Source organism: Martes martes (genome assembly GCF_963455335.1).
Source record: "Martes martes genome assembly, chromosome: 2".
NCBI lineage: Eukaryota > Metazoa > Chordata > Mammalia > Carnivora > Mustelidae > Martes > Martes martes.
The window spans coordinates 160,118,238-160,139,107 of NC_137889.1; the positions used below are offsets into that span (position 1 = coordinate 160,118,238).

Sequence of the window (20,870 nt, forward strand, 5' to 3'; positions counted from 1 at the left end):
CCTTGCACCTCATTGCCTCTTGCCCCGTTTGACTTCTGTTCTGTCTGCCTTTCCAGTCCTCAGCCTATGGCTCCCTTCTGTCATCTGCTTTCTTCTCCCTAACTGTGAAATTACTTAGGGAAGTCACATGAATTGTGTATTTACCATCAGTTTAGTTCTAAATCCATTTATTTGTCCTTCAGTGGATTCATTTTGCTGCTTGTCAATTATTTTATTATTCATCATGCCTTTTCTGCTTTCCGGTTAGATTTTCCCAGAATTTTTCATGCTGGTGTAGCCCCTAATTCCACTTCTCTCTCATTTTAAACATTTAAATGCTTTTAATATTTGCCACTTAGTTTATTAAGAACATTTAGGTCATCTCATTCAGATTTCCACAGCTTCCCTCTTCTTTGCCGCCACATCTTTTTTGCCTCTAATCCTCTATAATCAACTATCTACTGTACATTTCTTCTGTGATGTCAAAATCAACATGTCTAAAACTGAATTTATTACGTTGTTCCTAAAATGAGCATCTCTTCCTGACCTTCTATTTCTATTAATTTATCGTTACTATAGTAATTTAGACTTGAAATATCTTTGATCTCTGTTTTCTATATCCAAATAGTCATTAAGTTCTACAAATTATTTCTTCCCATAGTCTTATAACCTCTTCTTCTTTTTTTTCATCAAGGCCATTACCATGGTGATCACAGTGATGATGAGGAGGACGACTGCCTTTTATCGGGTGCTAACTTTGTTTCAAACATTAATTCACATCCTTGTCTTATTCTTACACCTGATTTTCAACTTGTCTCCCTCCCCATCATCATATATACTCTTACTACAATTAATTTTAGGTACAAGCAGGTGAAACCTTATAATGTATCTCACTGCCTTCTCCCAAATCTTCAGTGACTACCAATGCCTAACAAATTCCTACTCCAAAGCTCAACAGTTAAGAATTTTACTGTTTGTCCCTAGCTTCCCCTTCCACTTTATCAATTTCTACTGTCTTATAACTGTTCTATGTGCCCTTCCAAGTGAATCATTTTGCCTTTTCCTCTTGCGTCTTTTAACACTTCCCTCATTTTGTTTTCTTGTCCCAGAAAGCTCTTTCTGCCTGCTTAGCATTATGAAAATCCATCTAATTTGTGAGGGTCAGCTCCAATGACATTCTTCTCTGTGATAGTTATCATCCCCGTCGAAAAGGACCTCTCTCTCTTTTGGACTCTTGTAGCACACTGTCATTTTACAGTTCTTATCACAAATTGTGTTCTGTTAGAGCAATTTCTGTGTACATCTTTTTGGCTTTTGTTATAAGCCTCTTGGAAGCAGTAACAATTTAAAAACATTTTTGTATACCCATTACATCTAGCATACTGACCTTTAAGTAGCAAGAACTTGGGAAGTTTATGTCAAATTAATAGTAAAGGTGCTTGTCATCTTTTCTACCAATTATTGTGATATTCATTTAAAAGATCTTTACTGAATGCCTGCTAAAAGACACTCTACTATGTGCTATGAAGATTCAGAAATAAACTAGATATAAGGCACTTGGGTGGCACAGTCGGTTAAGCATCCAAATCTTGGTTTCGGTTCAAGTCATGATCTTAGGGTTGTGAGATTGAGCTCCATGCTGTGCTCCGTGCTCAGTGTGGAGTCTGCTTAGGTTTCTCTCTCTCCGCCTCCCTCTGCCCTTCTCCTCAGCTTGCTCTCCCTCTCTCCCTCTTTCTCTCAAATAAATAAATAAATCCTAAAAGAAAGAAAGAAATTAGATAAAGATTCTGCCTATGGGTGACTTATGGTTTAATCATTGAAAGAAGACGTGGGCATAAATAGTTGGAGTGTAAGGTAGAAAGTGCTATGTGCTATGGGGGAACTGGCTAAAACATTCTGTAGGAGCACTAGGGAGGACCTCGGCATAGGTGGTTCCTTATTAAGTTGTTCTTTGCTCTTTACAATAAAAAAGAACTTTTTAAAAAATCAGTTAGTATTTCCTTCCACTTTTATTCATTAAACAGGTCAGCAAAAAATATATTGGAACTGGAACCTGGAAAAATTTGATTTTTTTTTTCTATTAAAGTTTCATGAGTTATTTAAACTTTACTCTGTTCTTGATTGTGTCTTCAGAGTTGGATGTAAATCAACTTTCTACAGGTTTTGGCAAGCTAGATTGGTGTTCAGTTTTCTGGGTTGATGAGGGAAAGAGGTTTCTTATAGTGCATCAGCATTTCCCAGAGTATTTTCTGCTGAATACTAGCCCTGAGAGATGCTCCACAAAAAAGGGTTCCATGGACGAATAAGTTTGGAAATTGAGGCCCATACTACCTTCCTCCTGGCGAACACAGTTTAATTAATTAATTAATTGATTGATAAAAAATTCATGGTTTTTATTTGTATTTATTTTTTATTGAAGTATAGTTGACACACAATGTTTCATTAGTTTTAGGGTTTCGGGTGTTGAGCATAGTTTCGGGTGTATCCCATAGTGATTTGATGATTCTATGGACATCATGATGCTCACCAGAAGTGTAGCTGCCATCTGTCATCATACACTGCTATTATGATACCATTGACTATATTCCCTGTGCTGTACCTTTCACTCCTAGAATCACAACTTACTTTATGATTTTTTAGTAGACTTGATTTTGTATAAGAGTTTTAGATTTACAGAATTAAGAAGATATTATAGAGTTCCGATAGATTCCACACCTAGTCTCCCCTATTATTGGTATCTTAAGTTAGTGTGCTACATTTGTTACAATTGGTGAACCAATACTCATACGTTATTATTAGCTAATGGTCATACTTTATTTGTATTTCCTTAGTTTTAACCTTCCTTTTTCTGTTCCAGGATCCCATCCAGGATACCATATTACATTTGGTTGTCATGTCTCCTCAGGCTCTTGTTGGCTGTGACAGTTTCTCAGACTTTCCTTGTTTTTGATGACCTTGCCAGTTTTGAGAAGTACTGGTCAGGTATTTTGTAGAATATCACCCTGTTGGAATTTGTCTGATGTTTTTCTCATGATTAGACTGCAGGGGGAGGTTCTTGGAGGAGGACCACAGATAGAAAGTGCCCTTTATGTTGGTCCCCATCCCCTTGTATACTGTACTCTTTGGAGGAGGTCACTATTTATGGTTCACATGTAAGGTGAGACATTGATGTTCCACCTCCGTGAGGGAAGAGTCTGTGCAGAAATTATTTGGAGTGTTTCTGCATGGAAGAGTTGCCTCCCTCCCCCCCATTTATTTATTATATAACTGTGGGCTCATGAATGTTTATTTTATACTTTGGGTTTTAGTTCAATACTCCTTAATTTTGTTGCATACAATTTATTTTGGCATGTTAAGGGCTCTGAGATGTTCTGCAATAAAGAAGCTGTTTAGTTTTATTTAATTCACTGTTGTTCAGACTGATGTGACCATGAAACCCTATTTCCATGTAAAATAATTTGAGAACTACTTTGATACACCTTTTAGAAAAGCAGTATTTGAAGAAACTGATATACAGCATGTGATTAAGTATAATTATCCTTATACTTAATTCTCAATATCCTTAAGTACTATTTTCTTGTGAAATAGTATTAGTGAGCACATAGCGCTCTAATTATGTGCCACGTACCATTCTAGTGCTTTACAATTATTTACTCATTTAACGTTCATGACAAGCCTGCGAGATGTGTTACTATTAGGATCTTAGATCGGTCCAGTTTCACAAAACTAGTAGATGGAAGAGTTGGAATTTCAACCTGGACAGTCTGGCTTTAGAATCTGTACTACCTGATGATATTCAGCCTGTTTCTTTATCCACTCCAGAAATGCTCAGACAAATTCAAGATATGCTATGCGGTTGAATTTGTGCAGTTCTCTGTCAATCCAGTAACCTAAATAAAAATGAAAAGTTTTATATGACTTCAATTCTCATCCTCTTCCTAATTGATCTTTCTACCTTCTGTTTTGTTACTCCATTTCTTAAAACTTTCCAGACTTTTAGGGGGTTTCTGGATGGCTCAGTTGGTTAAGGGTCCGACTCTTGTTTTGGCTCAGGTGCTGATCTCATGGTCTGATATCAAACCCTGCATAGGGCTCCACGCTAGGCAGGGAATCTGCTTGAGATTCTCTCCCCCCACCCCACCTTCTGCTGCTCACCCTGCTCAAGCTCAAGTGCAAGCATGCTTTCCGTCTTAAATAAATAAAATCTTTTTTAAAAAAACAAAACTTCCCAGACTTTCAGGATACAACTGCAACTTCTTATTTTTGCTTATAAAAACTATAAATTATCTTGCTCCTTTTTACTACTCAAGTCTTATCTCTTGTGTCCTCACATCATTCCTCCCCCTCCTGCCACTCCCCTGCATACTTCCACCACATCTGCCTCTATCTAATCATACTTGACTTCCTTCAGTTGTTCCAGCAGAACTGCTGCTCATGCTGTTGCGTCTACCTGAAACTGCCTCTCCACAAATCTCACATATTCTGGCTAACTTCTGCACATTCTCACGTGTCAGGTTACATGATGGTTTCTGTAGGAAGGCTTTCTGACCCTGAGATCTCAGATTCTCAGGTACTTTTTCTTTGTCTCCAGTCCTCTATACAGGAGGCCCCCTATACCTCCTCCCACAATATTGGGTTGTCTATACTATCTTCTAGATTCTGCCATCTCTGTGAGGCAGGATCAGTGTCTCTCCTTTCAGAACTGTATCTTCAACTTCTGGCACAGTGCCTGCCTCTTGGCAGATGCTCATACCCTTTTTTTTTTTAATGATGGATGACAGATGAATTGAATAAACAAAAAATAGAAAATTGTTCCCTCTCAGAAAATATTCACACCCTTTTTCCTAGTAATTTCATTTCTAGAACCTTATCTAAAGGGAAGAATTGAGGAAATGCAGAAATTTATGTTCATGATGATATTTAAAAATTTAAAAGAATCTAAATGAGTAACAGTAAGGCTTGCATATATATAGCGTGGTATTTCCAAAAGACAATGTTATACAGCCCTTAAAAATGTTACTTTTGGGGAACCTGGGTGGCTCAATGGGTTAAAGCCTCTGCCTTCAGCTCAGGTCATGATCCCAGGGTCCTGGGATCGAGCCCCACATTGGGCTCTCTGCTCAGTGGGGAGCCTGCTTCCCCCTCTCTCTCTGCCTGCCTCTCTGCCTACTTGTGATTTCTGTCTGTCAAATAAAAAAAAATTTTTTTAAATGTTACTTTTGAAAGAATATAATGAAATAGAAAAATGTATATAATATAATTCTAAATGGAAAAAGCAAAATAGAAAACAATATAATTCCACTCTAATTAAATATGTATACACAGGTATATATCTCAGCTGTACATACACATACATAGAACAAATGAAGAGAACAAAATATTAACAGTGGTTATTTTTGGCTGATAGAAACTTATGGATACTTATTTGTTATTCTATTCTTTACATATTATTCTTTTTTCTAAATTATCTTGAATAAATGTATTACTTTTATAGTCAGAGAATTACTAAAATCTTTTTCCTTTAGATAGCAGGGTTATAACTATTTTGCTTTATTTTTTTCAGTGTGAAGGAAATCATTTTTTAATTTTATAATTTCAAAATTTTTACACACTAAATTATATGGCTTTTAAAGACTTACTTACTTTCATTTTTTTTTCATTTCATGCATTGCATGCCCTCCATAATACCCACCCCCAGGCTCACCCAACCCCCCACCCCCTGCCCCTCCAAAACCCTCAGTTTGTTTCTCAGAGTCCACAGTCTCTCATGGTTTGTCTCCCCCTCCAATTTCCCCCAACTCACTTCTCTTCTCCATCTCCCAATGTCCTCTGTGTTATTCCTTATGCTCCACAAGTAAGTGAAATCATATAATAATTGACTCTCTCTGCTTGACTTATTTCACTCAGCATAATCTCTTCCAGTCCCATCCATGTTGATACAAAATTTGGGTATTCATCCTTTCTGATGGAGGCATATTACTCTGTTGTATATATGGACCATATCTTTATCTGTTTGTCTGTTGAAGGGCATCTTGGTTCTTTCCACAGTTTGGTGACTGTGGCCATTGGCTGCTATGAACATTGGGGTACAGATGGCCCTTCTTTTCACTATGTCTGTATCTTTGGGGTAAATACCCAGTAGTGCAATTGCAGGGTTATAGGGTAACTCTATTTTTAATTTCTTAATGAATCTCTACACTGTTTTCCAAGATGGCTGCACCAACTTGCATTCCCACCAACAGTGTAAGAGGGTTCCCCTTTCTCCACATCCTCTCCAACACATGTTGTTTACTGTCTTGTTAATTTTGGCCATTCTAACTGGTGTAAGGTTGTATCTCATTGTGGTTTTGAATTGACTCTCCCTAATGGCTAATGATGATGAACATTTTTTCATATGTCTGTTAGCCATTTGCTTGTCTTCCTTGGAGGAGTGTCTATTCATGTCTTCTGCCCATTTTTTGACGTGATTATCTGTTTTTTGTGTGTTGAGTTTGAGGAGCTCTTTACAGATCTTGGATATCACCCCTTTGTCTGTAGTGTCATTTACAAATATCTTCTCCCATTCTGTGGGTTGCCTCTTTGTTTTGTTGACTGTTTCCTTTGCTTTGCAGAAGCTTTTGATCTTGATGAAGTCCCAAAAGTTATAAAAAAAAATAGCAGGGCAATAGATAATACCCAATTAGAGTTTTCAATACAATTGTGATTCTTGTGTAATTTTTTGCATCTCATGGCTTAGAAACTACCTTATTTATAAAACTCTTGAAATGCTTTGACTTAATACCATAGATTCCAATTATTAGGGAAAGTGATTTGAAGGCAACAATAATTTCATTTGGAGAGGATGTGGGTTTGGGTAAAAAGTAATGTCTTCCTATTAAACATTTTAAATGTAAAAGGCCATTCATTTTTCTTTTAAGTGCATTTTAAAGCTTTATTTCATAAGTCTTTTGGGTAGAAACCATTATTTTCTTTGTATCTTGCATTAGTGCACTGTCATTTCTCAATAGTTTATTTGCCACTTCCACTTTTTCTGTGTATGCTAAATATATATTAACATTTTAATTTAAATAAATAGCATAAGACTTTTTTTTAAGCATTTATTTTTGAGCCTTTGAGCTTGTTTAGGCACTTCTACCAATAGAGCCTGAAAAAAGTTATCTATGACTGGAGTTGAAGTGGACCCCAGTTTATCTCATTCAACCTCTGAAGTTCATGTCCCTTTGCTTGAGTACTTCTGGAAACAGGGAACTCATGATTTCACTAACTTAAACCATTTCAGTTAAGTTTTTCTTTATATAATAGGATAAGTGATATGAATTAAGGAATTGGATTTTTTCATTTTTTATATTTTAAAATATTTTATTTGTTTATTTGAGAGAGAGAGCATGAGAGAGAGAGTGAGCACAAGCAGTGTGGAGGGGCAAAGGGAGAGGGAGAAGCACACTCCCCGATGAGCAGGGAGCCCAATGTGGGACTTGATCCCAGGACCCTGGGATCATGACCTGGGCTGAAGGCAGACACTTTACTGACTGAGCCACCTAGGCACCCCAGAGACTAGATTTTTAATCTTTATGCAAATTTTATTTTTATAGTAATGACTGAATTAAAATTCCTTTTTTTTTTTTTTTCCAAAATAAGCTTTCTTGTATTTCCTTCCCCCACAGTCTGAAGTGGGGGAAGCAAGTGACAGAAGCCTTATTAGAAGAGATGATATTTTTTTTTTTTTTTTAAAGATTTTATTTTTTTTATTTATTTGTCAGAGAGAGTGAGCACAGGCAGACAGAGAGGCAGGCAGAGGCAGAGGGAGAAGCAGGCTCCCTGCTGAGCAAGGAGCCCAATGTGGGACTCGATCCCAGCCAGGACGCTGGGATCATGACCTGAGCCGAAGGCAGCCGCTTAACCAACTGAGCCACCCAGGCGTCCCAGAAGAGATGATATTTAAGCTGAGACTTGAAAGTTGAGTAAGATTTATTCAGATAAATTGAGGATAGGACATTGGGGGTGGAAGAAGGTTATACTGTTATAACTAACAATATATAATTGTTAATTCATTGATCATGAATAAGGTGCTCAAATGTGTTTTATTTAGGTCTTGGATTTAAGAGAAGCATTTACAGTAAAAAAAAAAAAAAAAAGAGTAAGAGACAGAGAGATAATTGAAAATAAACCAGTAAATGGGATTAGTTTTGTCAGTATTTCATATAATTTATGAAGACTATTCTTTTACTCCTGAAAATCTGTTTCTAAATATTTAGTGAACTAAGGCATATACGTTTCACACAGCTATATATTTCTCCTACAGATAAATGCTTTTTTGTTCATTCATTGCTTAGGCTGTTGTATCAAATTTTTTTTAAAATGCTTGCAATATTACTTAGAGTAGAAATCTATTCAATCATTGAGCATCTATTATGTGCTAGACAAAGTGTGATTATGTGCATGATAGGTGAAGGAAGGGGTGCTGTGAGAGACTATAAGCAAAAGCACCTACTACTATCTGGGGTGAGGGACCAGGAAGAGAAGTCTTAATAGAGATGAAGACTTGAGAAGTGAATAAGATTTATTCAGATAATAGGAAAAAATATGTTGGGGATTGGAGTAGAACATGGAGAGTATATTCCAGATAAAGAGGGTAATGTATTTAAATATGTCTGTTAAAGAGGAAGCTGTGAACAATAATAGCTATAGTAAAAGCTATCGATTATTGAATGATTATTATTATCATTATTATGTCACTGTTCCAGGCACTTTACATCTTTAAGCTTTATAACAACCACATAAAGGAGATATTATTATTATGATTCTACTTTTATTGCCTGGATATAACTGTCCATTATCAATGCTATTATATATAGTTCTCTTCTCCTCTCGTGATCTAAATTTTGAAGCTTTGATATTATTTTATTTTGGTTTCAATGAGTCAGAAGTGGCCTCTAGGCATGTTTTAGTAAAAAGACCAAAAAAAATTATGACATTTTAGCTTGTTGTTAAAAAGAATAATTTACTAAAACATGGTATACATGGATAATCAGTTTATGACTGGCTATTAAAAAGAACTTATTATTTCAAGCTTAAAAGAGATATGGGGGCTAGAGAAGTAGGTAATCAATGCTGCAAAAAACCCAATAAGACAAATCCATATTGTAACACATTCTAAAAGATAACTGGCCTGGACTCCTCAAAAAAGTCAATATCATGAAAGAGAAAAGAACAAAGAGACTCTAGATTCAGCTACATGGGAAGAGACATAACAACCAAATGTAATGCAATGCATGCATTTTTAATGGATTATGGATTTTAAAAACTATAAAAGATATTTTGGGGACAACTGGAATAGTTTGATGGTGGACTAGGTATTAGATGGTGTGAAATGTTAACACTAATTTTCTTAGGTGTGATAGCAGTATTGTGGTTATTATGTAGGAGAAGGTTCTTATTAGAACATGCATGGTGAAGTATTTAGGACTGAAATGTCTTGTTTGGAAAAATCACAATATAATAATTCCTATAAAATTTCATTTTTTACTAGGTTACTAATGGGATTTCTGAGTATCAAACATTTACAAAATGCTTAAGAGGAATTTACCTCTTTATTACCTCTATTTTTTCTTATAATATGAGTTGTTGATTTTTTTTTTCTAACCTCATTGCCATCCTCCCCCTAGAATATAAGTTTTATGAAAACTGAGACCTTCTGTTCATGGCGTAGTTCACAGTACTAAGAGTAGTATCTGGCACATAGTAGGCAGTAATCAATATTTGTTGAGTGAACTCATGAATGAAGTTAACCAATCTCAACCACCCTCACCATTTCTATATAACTCATAATAGCTTTAATTTTTAAAAAATTAGTTTTGGTATTATTAACCAGAAACAATAGTAAGTTATTTTTTTATATTTCAGGGAAGTTGGGAAAAAAGAATTTTGAAGAGTTTAAATAGTATGTGCACTGAACTGAGTATCCCATTGGCACGAAAGGTAATTTTAACATTTAAGTATTTTATTGTGAATCAAATACTAGGAGTACCATGAAGTTGTAACTGTTAGGCAGTTGTTGTTGTTTTTTTAACCAGTATACCAGTTTATATTGAAACGAAAATCTGTAAAAGGCCACTTACGTGGGTATATTCTATATAGATTTCTATTACATATATTGTAATGCTTTTTGTAATGAACGTATCTTGAGAATAAATAAAAATACAATATATAATCTACATATAGATTATTTAGAAATCTGGCTATAAAGGTTATAAGTGTTATAAATGGCCTTTAAGAATTTTACTTACCTTTGGTCTCCTTACTTTTGGCTAATTAGCACAATAACCATATTTTTTGAATCAGAGATGGGGTTGAGGCATACTATCATCTTGTAATAGCCAGTATGGTATCATCTTTCAGTATTAACATAGAGAATGGATGATGATTTGTCATCTCTCTGTTGAACTGCTTAGTTCTAATAATAGTATTATTAGATCTAATTCTCAACATTTATCTGTCACTATGGGTTTTGAGCAGGGAGAAATAAAGAGGAAAAGAAAAACCACTTGAGGAATGCTCCAGATTCTTTCTGACGGCTCCTGAATAGGAAAACACAAGTTTCTCTTCACTTTATTCTCCCTACCTGCTATTTATTCCTTGTTGTGGGACAGGATATAGTGGATGAACTTTGGGTAATACCCAAGGACAAGTCACTGAAGGCACCAGAAGGATGGTGTAAAAAGCAGATAAATTTATATGGAGAACTATAAAGTTCTCCATATAAAGTCGAAGTATGTAGTATTGGGCAATATACTGTCTTTCATATATGGAAGATGATGCTACTGACTCAGAGTCACACTGTCTTGGCCAGTCCCCCTTACGATGCCTTTCTGAGGTTGCTAGATGGGGTAAGAGATGGAGTATGTGGCTGAGGAGCAGTATTTCTTTGTGAAATTTACTGTCCAACAGAGAACATTTACCTTCTTTTTGGGGGGCTCATTAGTATCATGTCCTACCTGAGCCATTCAGACTAGATATAATAGTTAAATAACAGTAATTTAAGAGTAATTCCAAAAAAAGTTTGCCATATGTAGTAAAATTATTTTTTTCTTATGGTAGCTTATTCAAATTTTCGGTAAGTTATTGGTTCTTATTTTTCAGCTGCATTGCTAAACTTCACAAAATGAAACCAATTTTAAAATTACCTTTTTTAGAGGCCAGTTGGAGAACAGAAAGAACTTCTCAATAAATGGAATGAAATGGGAACTGATGAACCAGGTATATGAACAACTTTTTTCAAAATGTGGTAGTAGGAAACAAATTGCCTTCTTAATTCTGGATCCAAAATAACAATGTTAACAATTCTTCTGGAAAGATAGCAATTTTCTTTCCCTGCTAATTACTATCCTCTATTTTTATTGCTTAAACTTCTACTTTGCAATTTAAAAATTCCTAACTTTGACCAATGTTCTGCATTATTTCGAGAGTATTTAAATCAGTTATCCTTTTTTAAAGCAACATTTGAAAACATTTTTATAGAAAAGTAGATTAAATCTTTCAGTGGATTTCTTAGACTCATAATTAAGGTAAATATTTTTCAGGCTTTAAAGGTAGGTTAAATGGTGAAAAGTTTTGAGACTTCTAAATGTTTTTAAGTATTTTGGTTTATTTTAAGGTTAAAATGGAGCCAATCAATTTTATAAACATATGAGTGACAACTATGTCTCATTTATTATGATAAACAGATGTATATAATTGTATAGATAGACATGTACATAATCCCTTACCGATCCTTTATTTCCTTATTTTTTTTAAAGATCTTATTTATTTATTTTTCAGAGAGAGGTAGAGAGAGAGGGAGCCCAAGTAGGGGGAATGGCAGGCAGAGAGAGAAGCAGGCCCCTTGCTGAGCAAGGAGCCAGGTGTGGAACTCAATCTCAAGACCCTGGGATCATGACCTGAGCCAAAGGCAGACACTTAACCAACTGAGCCACCCAGGCGTCCCACCACCACTCCTTTAAAAATAAGTGTGGGAGACTGGGCAAAAAAGAAGTACCCTACTAGAGGAGCAGTGTGTTATATAAGTTCAAAAGGGAGAACAGTTCAATACAACTAGAGGAATTCACTAAGAAAGTATTATTTATATTCTATGTACTTTGAGAATTCTCATATAGAACTTTTATGTTATATTGACATTGTTTTTTCAATTCAGTTGTAAATTTATTACAGATTTATGAAGGGGAGTCTCTTAATTTCTTTCAGAATATGTCATCTTAGGCTGTTAAGGGAAGGAACTGCCTTTTCATTTTTGTGTTCCCAAAACTTAAGACAAATGAATGACAAATTGTCAATACTCTGCAAGTCTGAATTAATCTAGCTGCATTGTAACATGCATAACATGTTATGAAAATCATTAACATTTTTTATTAATAACCATTCATATGTTGTATTAATTGAAATTTTGTTCTAATCTATTTTATTAATTCCAGATTTAAGCCTTTTCAGACCTGTTTATGCACCAAAGGATTTTCTGGAGGTAGGTTATATTGGATCAATATAGGTATATTAATGAGGGTAAAAGAGGAAGAAATGACAATATAAGAATATCTCCAGGCAGAGGAATTGCCATGTATAAAGCCCTAGATTCATTGAAGCAGTGTAATGATATGATCAGATTTGTGTTTGGAAATAGCTCTTGGAAAATACATTAGAATGTGGAGAGATTAAAGGCAAGAAAATCAGTTAGGAAGATTTTGATTAAAAAACAATAATTGTAAATCAGGTAACCTGTTGCCTGGCCTATACAGATGCTCAGTGAATCTTTTCCTTTTTAAGTCCTTTTTAAGTAGTTTTTTAAGTGTTTTAGTAGTCTAGGCAAGACATGAAAAGGATCTGCTGCAAAAGAACAGCATTGGAAATGGAAAAAGTTCAACAGATTTGCAAGAGATTTTTAGGAGGATTTAGGACCTGATTAGGTTTGGGGAGTATGAGAAAAATAAAAGATAAGGATGATTTAAGTGTCTAGATTGGGTAGCTGGGCAGAGGTACCTTTCCCATGAGAGAGGGAATACAGGAGGAGGCGCAGGTTTGTTAGTGAAGACGACGATGAGCTTAGTTAAGTTTGATAGGTACATGGATCATTAAGTGCAACTCTACAGTAGCCAGTTAGAACTCATTAATTATTTTAATTGACCCTTCTTTGACTCTCCTCTTTCTTTTGTACCTTATATATAATCTATCAGCAAGTCCTGTTACTTTTACCTTCAAAATATATTCAGAATCCACCCATTTCTTATCACTACCACTCCTGCTTCCATGGTCCAAGCTCCGGTGTCTTGTCTGGACCACTGCAGTAGCTTCCTACTGGTCTTCCTGCTCCACCCTTGCCCACCCAGAATCTCTTCTCAGTGCAGTTCCCAGAGGAAGCCCTTTAAGTACCATTCCAGATAAATCACTCCTCTCGTATCCAGCGGCTTCCCATCTCATTCTACTTAAAAGCCAAAGTCATGACAGTGATCTATTTGATCTGGTACCCCATTACCTCTCTGAGTTCATCTCCTATAACTTTTCCCTGATTTGTTCTACTCCAGCTAGTTTAGCCTCCTTGCTTTCTCCCAGCTTTCCTCCCATCTGAGGGTCTTTGCTCCTTGTTTTCTCTGCCCACAGTGCTTTTTCCTCAAATATTTGCTTGCATGTTCCCTCAACTCCTTATCTCTTTGCTTTAAATGTCACCTTTTCAGCAAAGTCTTCCCTGTACCTCCTGCTTGGAACTCCTTTTAGCCTTTTCCTACTTTGTTTTTCTTCATAGCATTATCATTATATAACATTGTCTTTTTCTGCCTTCTCCTATTGCCTGCCTTCTCCTATTAAATGGAAGATCCACAAGGGCAGGAGCTTCTTTTTCTGTTTTGTGCACTGCTGCAACAATTACAGAGTCAGATAATCCAAAAGACTCACAGGACTTCACAAGATTTAACCATAGAAGGTTTTTGTTTCAGCAAGAGAAAGAAAAGCACATACAAATACAAAGAGATCCAAACTTTCAGATGTAGCTCCTAGGATTCTTCCTCAGTTGCACAGGACATGCTTTCTCCTGATACAAGGACATTTGTCAAGATACAAGTGAGATACTCTGGCCTTGGGAGTTGAGGCACAAGTTTCCCAAGGGGTCTTTTATAGCCCCACTGGTAAATCAGGTGAAATGAGCCATCTGTACATTTTCAAGAAACAATGTAAGTAAACTGATATGGACTGTATCCAGGGGACATTAAATAGCACAGTATAAATGACTGGTTAGTATATTTCATCCCATCGTGGCCAAGGGTCACTACTGGACATCCAGGTGTTCCTGGAGATAAGCATAGCACTACCACAAACCAGCTGCTGTGGTAGAATAGTGTTTAGCACTATAGTTGCTCAATAAATAGGTGTTGAATGAATGAGTAAAAGAATGAATGAATCTTTCACAATTTATTTTTATTTCTTTTCTGAACTGTTGTCCCTGATACTAGTTTGCCAGCATAAAACATATGGCATATGGTTGATGCTTGAACAGCCCAGGGATTCTGATCCCCTGCACAGTCGAAAATCCACAGAAAACTTTTGACTCCCCTGAAACTTAAATACTGATAGTCTACTGTTGACTAGAAATTTTACTGATAACATAATAGTCAATGAGCATATATTGTATGTGTTATATGTGTTATATACTCTAATTTTACAATAAAATAGAGGAAAGAAAATATTAAAATCATAAGGTAAAGAAAACACATTTATAGTACTGTACTGTAAAAAGTCTGCATTTGAGTGGACCCATGCAGTTCAAACCTATGTCGTTTAAAAGTCAACTGTAGGATGTCTCCTTTTTTTCTTTTCTTTTCTTTTTTTTTTTTTTTTTTTTTTGAGAGAGAGAAAGACCAAGTGGGAGGTGGGGGGATTTAAGGGGCAGAGGGAGAGGGAGAGAGAGAGTCTTAAACAGGCTCAGTGCTCAGCACAGAGCCCAAAGTGGGATTCAGTCTCACAACCCTGAGATCATGACCTGAGCTGAAATTAAGAGTCAGACACTTAATTGACTGAGCCACCCAGACTCTCCACCTGTAATCTCCTTATAACTCTAAGGAGAAGTTAGTTTGATCAGAAACTGCCTTTATGGTGATGGTGTTAATTCTCTTGGCTTGTTAAAGATTTCTCCCAAACTCTTTCCTTTTCTAGCACTTAAGGGCCAAAAGTTCGTGTGGTTTTTGTATGGTTATCTTTATGTTTTCTCCTTAATAGTCATAACGTTCTGTTTCTTTCAGGACTATTGATGAATTGATCTCTGATTATTCGTGCTGAGATTCTTCTTTAACTAAAAAACATTTTCTATAATTATATCCTTATACTTACTGCATTTCTAATATTTTCTCTTTTCTGTTACCCTCATATTCATAATTTCTTTCTCTTTTCTATCCATTTGTGAAGTTCCTGTGTGATATAATCCCTTATTTGTGTAATTAGGCTAAAATTGTATTGTTCTGTATTAGTCTGCGTTTAACAGACTGTTGATTCTTTGCTATATTTTTTTTTAAACAGATAACATTGATATTTTTAGTTTCAATTTAGTGTTTGCAATTTTAAGAAACTGTTTTGGCACTATCACACATTCCGTTTCATCAGTGATTAGTTATCAGTTCATTAATCCCTTCCTCAGATATGATAGCATTTCTGTTACCTAATCTCCTTCACTGGATGCTTTTTATTTTTAAGCTTTTATTTAAATTCCAGTTAGTTAATATAAAGTGTCATATTAGTTTCAGGTGTACAATATAGTGATTCAGCATTTCCATACATCACCCAGTGCTCATCACAAGTGCATCCGTAATCCCATCACTTATTTCACCCGTCCCCCACCGGCTTCCCCTCTGGTGACCATCAGTTTGTTCTCTATAGTTAAGATTGTGTTTCTTGGTGTGTCTCTTTTTTTACCCATGATCGTTTGTTTCTTAAATTCCACATATGAGTGAATTCATGGTATTGTCTTTTTCTGACTAATTTCACTTAGCATCATACACTCTAATTCCATCTATGTCATTGCACTGGATTTTTGATTTTTTTTTCTCAAAAGTTTCAATTTAAAAATATATCTTAATTATAATTATTCTTTCCCAAAAATGTATTGTTATTGTTGGAAAAGTAAGAAAGCATACATAAGAAGAAAATTTTTAAAAAATTACTTTTAATACCATCACTTGGCAAAAAACACTACATTATTATACATTTTTTAACTGAATGTATTGTGAATATTTTTTCATGTCATTACTACATTACCTGTATTAATTGAGGCAAATGACATTGTATTTTATTTTATCAATTAACTATAATTTATTTAAATAATTCCCTCTAATGGAATGTTTAAGCTGTTTCATATTTTTCTGCTATAAACTACTTCATTGACATTCTTTCTGCACTATCTTTGTAAACATCTTAATTATTTCCATAATCATATTTATAGGAGTATGATTTCTAGATTAAAGGGTATGTAAATGTCTAAGATTTTTTTATGTGCATAATTTTGAAAAGTATATAAATGGTCTTTCTTGTTAGCTTGGCTTCTGAATTTTTTCCCTTGTGGATTTGGTTTAGAGGCAATACCCTGCAGTTATTAGTCTCCTATCTCTCTAAAAATGTTGTTAATAGCTGTTCTTAAAAGGGCTAGAATTGAGTCTAAAATCTGGCAAATATTACAGTCAAGCAATTTTTATTTTTCTATCACCTTCCTTGTTAAATATTGTAATCAAACAATTTTTATTTTTTATTACCATAAAAGGTTTTTCATTCTAACTAAATTCTTAACTTTTTAGACTTTCATATGGCAGATCATCAGTTGGAATATTAAATTTAAAGCATGTTTCTGGTATTTTAACATTTCATTACAATTGAATAGTTTTTTAGAATGTAATTAAAGTATATGCATAACCCCAAATAGTTTTTAATTTTGTGGTGATACACCAAGTATATTATTGCCAATTTTATAAGTGTAAACATTCTATAAAGAAACTAACCAATTTTGTTGGATTTGTTTTTAAAGGTGTTAATTAATCTTCGCAACCCAAATTATGAAAATGGTGATTCTCTTAGTTTCAGGACCCATTTGGGTTTAATCCAAGTACCTCTGAAAGTAAAAGACATCCCTGAATTGGTAAGTATAGGCATTTCAAAATATTACATATTTTAGAAGACAGCCATTAGAAAAATATTTTATTGCAGCATATATCTAAAGCAACAAGACTGCTCATTAAATAAATTAAGTGAAAGGTTTATTTTTTTATTGTCAATATGTTATATATACAGTGAATTGCTTTGCTGGTACGACTAAAGATGAGCTTTCATGGGCCTATAAATACTTTTGCTTTTTTCTTATTTTAATCAACAGCATAGATTTATAAGACAGCTTGTTGGGATTCAGGTGTGTGATCTATGGCAATAAAACTCATTGAAACAAGTTGTGAATTTTATTAAAAAATTTTAAAGAATGTACATTTTATTTAATTCAACCAACCTTTATTAAGCTTAACAAGATGAGGCACTGAGGAAGATAAGGGGAAGGGAAGATGAGGTAGAGCTTGTCTTTGCTCTGGAAACTATCACATTTTAGTAAGGAAGTTAGTTTTAAAATAGAGCAATTATAGAAAGGTGGAGAGAATTCCTGATGGTGGAGTTAAGAAATTATCACTCCTTCTTCTGCTAATCACCCCAAAGCAATAAGGAGCACAGAACTATAAATACCATCTTTGGTGAAACTAGGGAACAGCTTATAACTCTGTTAATGTATTCCTTTGGAGAGCTGGTAGGAAAATGACTTAAACATGAAAGAAGGTCAGCCCAAATGCTTTGCTGTAGAAGATGGGAGATACAGATGAGAGGCATGGCAACAATCAGTTTATCTTTCAGCTCTATTTCCACCTCTTTGTTTTGCTCTGCTTTATTATGCTGGAGCTAGATCTTACAAACATTCCTCTTCTGCTAACTGGCTTGATGTTAGGCTTTACCAGTAGAGGGTTCTGGAGGGGACACTGCAGACTGAACAGGAAAAAAGGGCTTCCCTTCCTGGTTCCTATGTTCAGAAGGGAGCTGATCAGCATGGAGAAGCCAGCTCCAAATTGTGCCCTCTGGCAAGTTTCTTCAACCACCCACTAAACCCCCATGCACATTTCTGGGGTAGCCATTCTCTCTCCTTAAAAGACTGAATCTGGGACTCTTGGGTGACTCAGTCAGTTAAGTGTCTGCCTTCTGTTCAGGTCATGATCTCAGGGTCTTGGGATCCTGCTCAGCCAGGAGCCTGCTTCTCCCTTTCCTTCTGCCCCTCCCTACGGCTTGTTCTCTCTCTCTCTCTCTCTCTCTCTCAAATGAATAAATAAAAATCTTTAAAAAAAAAAAAGAAGACTGAATCTCATGGAATCTAAAATAGAAAACAAAAGGGGCGCCAGGGTGGCTCAGTGGGTTAAAGCCTCTGCCTTCAGCTCGGGTCGTGATCCCAGGGTCCTGGGATCGAGCCTCGCGTCGGGCTCTCTGCTCAGCAGGGAGCCTGCTTCCTCTTCTCTCTCTCTCTGCCTTCTTCTCTGCCTGCTCGTGATCTCTGTCTGTGAAATAAATAAATAAAATCTTTAAAAAAAAATAGAAAACAAAAAACAGAAATAAATAGAGAACAAACTAGTGGATGTCAGAGTGGGGAGTGGTGGGGAGATGGGTAAAATAGGTGAAGGGGATTAAGAGGTATAAACTTCCAGTTACAAAATAAATAAAGCATGGGCTGGAAAGTATAGTATAGAGGATATAGTCGGTAGAAGTGTAATAACTTTGTATAACAGGTGGTAACTACAACTTACCATGGTGAGCATTTCATTAAAAAAAAAAGTCTGAATCTCCGTCTTGAGGGCAGGGGGAACCCTTTCCAGAGTTCCTAGTTCCTTCTTGGTTCCCTCTTCATCAGTCTAGAAATCATAGTTGCTTTTTGCATTTGCTAATTCTGTTTTTCCCTGTTCACATTTCTGGTTTGATTTCTATTTTCTTACTGGACACCTGACTGATACAAGAAGCAACATGATTTTCTCCACAGAACTTTGGAAAGGCTCCAGAATTGGAGACACCACATGTTGCTGAGCCATAGGGTTGAAAATGAGACTGCGTGAAAGTCTGTATCAGGAGAGAGCAGACCCCCAGACTCCTACCACGTTGTATATTCATTCAGGTGATTCCTCCTTCGCCACAGGAGACCAGAGACATAGTCATGAGAGAGAAAGAATCAGAAAGGCTAAGAATTCAGAGATTTCAGATTTACAGCAGTACAAGAATGAGACACTGCTTTGAAAACAGAGAAGTTAAGTGAAAGTTGACCAAATGATGAGACTAATACCCTCATCCCCTACCTCCATCACTGTGCCTGCCCAGTTCTCTCCCTCTGTTGCACCCTATGCCCCATCCTTGCTGACACAGCTTCCAGTCAATTGCCTCATTCCTAAATATGACTGACCAGCCTAGGATCTCCAGATGTTTATTTGAAATCTTCCAATTTGAAAGGCAGAAACCAAAATTAAACCGCCCCCCCTCCCAAAAAAAAGAGAGAAAGAAAGAAAAGAAAAATAGCCAGTTTAGGGAATGAATACTTATCATGAGCACTAGTAATTGTTTTAGGTTTGGAGTTACATTCACACTCACAGGATACAATAGGTCATAAACTGGCATCAGGTTCCCTTAGATTTGTAGAATAGTACAGGACAGAAAACACAGCATGTCTGTATATCACGCAGATCTTCGCTGCGTGTCCTCACAGCCAATCCTATGCTACTTCCCAGCCCTGACAAGTAATGCATGCAATTGGAAGTGACAGTTACATAGGCACAACGTAGGGAAGTTGTACATGATAGGAACTGTTTCTTATAATGCACACGAGCATAACTTCCAAGTCCTGTAAAGGGACACCACACCAGGCAGCTAATGCCTATGTTTTCCAATAGATTTTTATAGTCCACTCAGAGCTCCCATTTCAAATGTAATTTACCATCAAGGGTCATATTTTTTTTGTAAAGCCCGTTGGTTAGGAATATAGCTGGCATTCCTTGCTGTAATTTGTGTGTCTGTGTGTATATATGGTATGTGTGAGATCCAGAACATTTTCAGGGCAACAGTGCTGGGTAAAGGTAAACCCAAGGTCATCTTCACATGGACAAAGAAGTTAGCCTGTTAAATATTTCTTCCCAACAGGAGACTTAAACCATTAATATTCTCGGGGCGCCTGGGTGGCTCAGTGGGTTAAGCCGCTGCCTTCGGCTCAGGTCATGATCTCAGGTCCTGGGATCGAGCCCCGCATCGGGCTCTTTGCTTAGCAGGGAGTCTGCTTCTCTCTCTCTCTCTGCCTGCCTCTCTGCCTACTTGTGATCTTTCTCTATCAAATAAATAAAATAAAATATTTAAAAAAACCGTTAATATTCTCAGAGAAGTTAACTACTCGTGAAATAAGAATTACAAAAGAATGGAGTTTTATTAAAACAAAACAAAACATGAGAATGAGAAAGAACATTTAGAAATCAAAAATATGGTAGGAGAGTTGAAAACAAAGGTGAAGAAATCTCTATCAGAAGACAAAACAAAAGCAAAAAGCCAAATGAAAATAAGAGGGAAAAGATTTTTTTTCTAAACTAGATGATAAATCCAGAAGGACTAACATCTGACTAATAGGAGTTCCAGAAAAAGAAAACAGTGGTAGGGGAATTTTTTAAATTCCTAAGACCTCAGGTGCCTGGGTGGCTCAGTCAGTTAAGCGGCTGCCTTCAGCGCAGGTCATGATCCCAGGTCCTGGAATCGAGCCCCACATCAGGCTCCTTACTCAGCGGGGAGCCTGCTTCTCCCCTGCCTGCCGTTCCCCCTGCTTGTGCTTG

At 36.1% G+C, this 20,870-nt stretch overlaps 1 protein-coding gene across 2 annotated transcripts in view; it reads left to right on the forward strand.

The window, feature by feature from the left end:
- TBC1D19 (TBC1 domain family member 19) overlaps positions 1-20,870 on the forward strand; it is a 161,249-nt gene that overhangs the window by 36,210 nt on the left and 104,169 nt on the right. For both annotated transcript variants that reach the window (XR_013966477.1, XM_080797659.1), the window contains exons 5-8: positions 9,883-9,957; positions 11,172-11,235; positions 12,447-12,493; positions 17,024-17,134. Coding sequence is in view for 1 of the 2 variants with exons in the window: in XM_080797659.1 (XP_080653785.1) it covers positions 9,883-9,957; positions 11,172-11,235; positions 12,447-12,493; positions 17,024-17,134 (297 nt within the window). In the remaining variant the exon portion in view is untranslated. The remainder of the gene's footprint in view (positions 1-9,882; positions 9,958-11,171; positions 11,236-12,446; positions 12,494-17,023; positions 17,135-20,870) is intronic.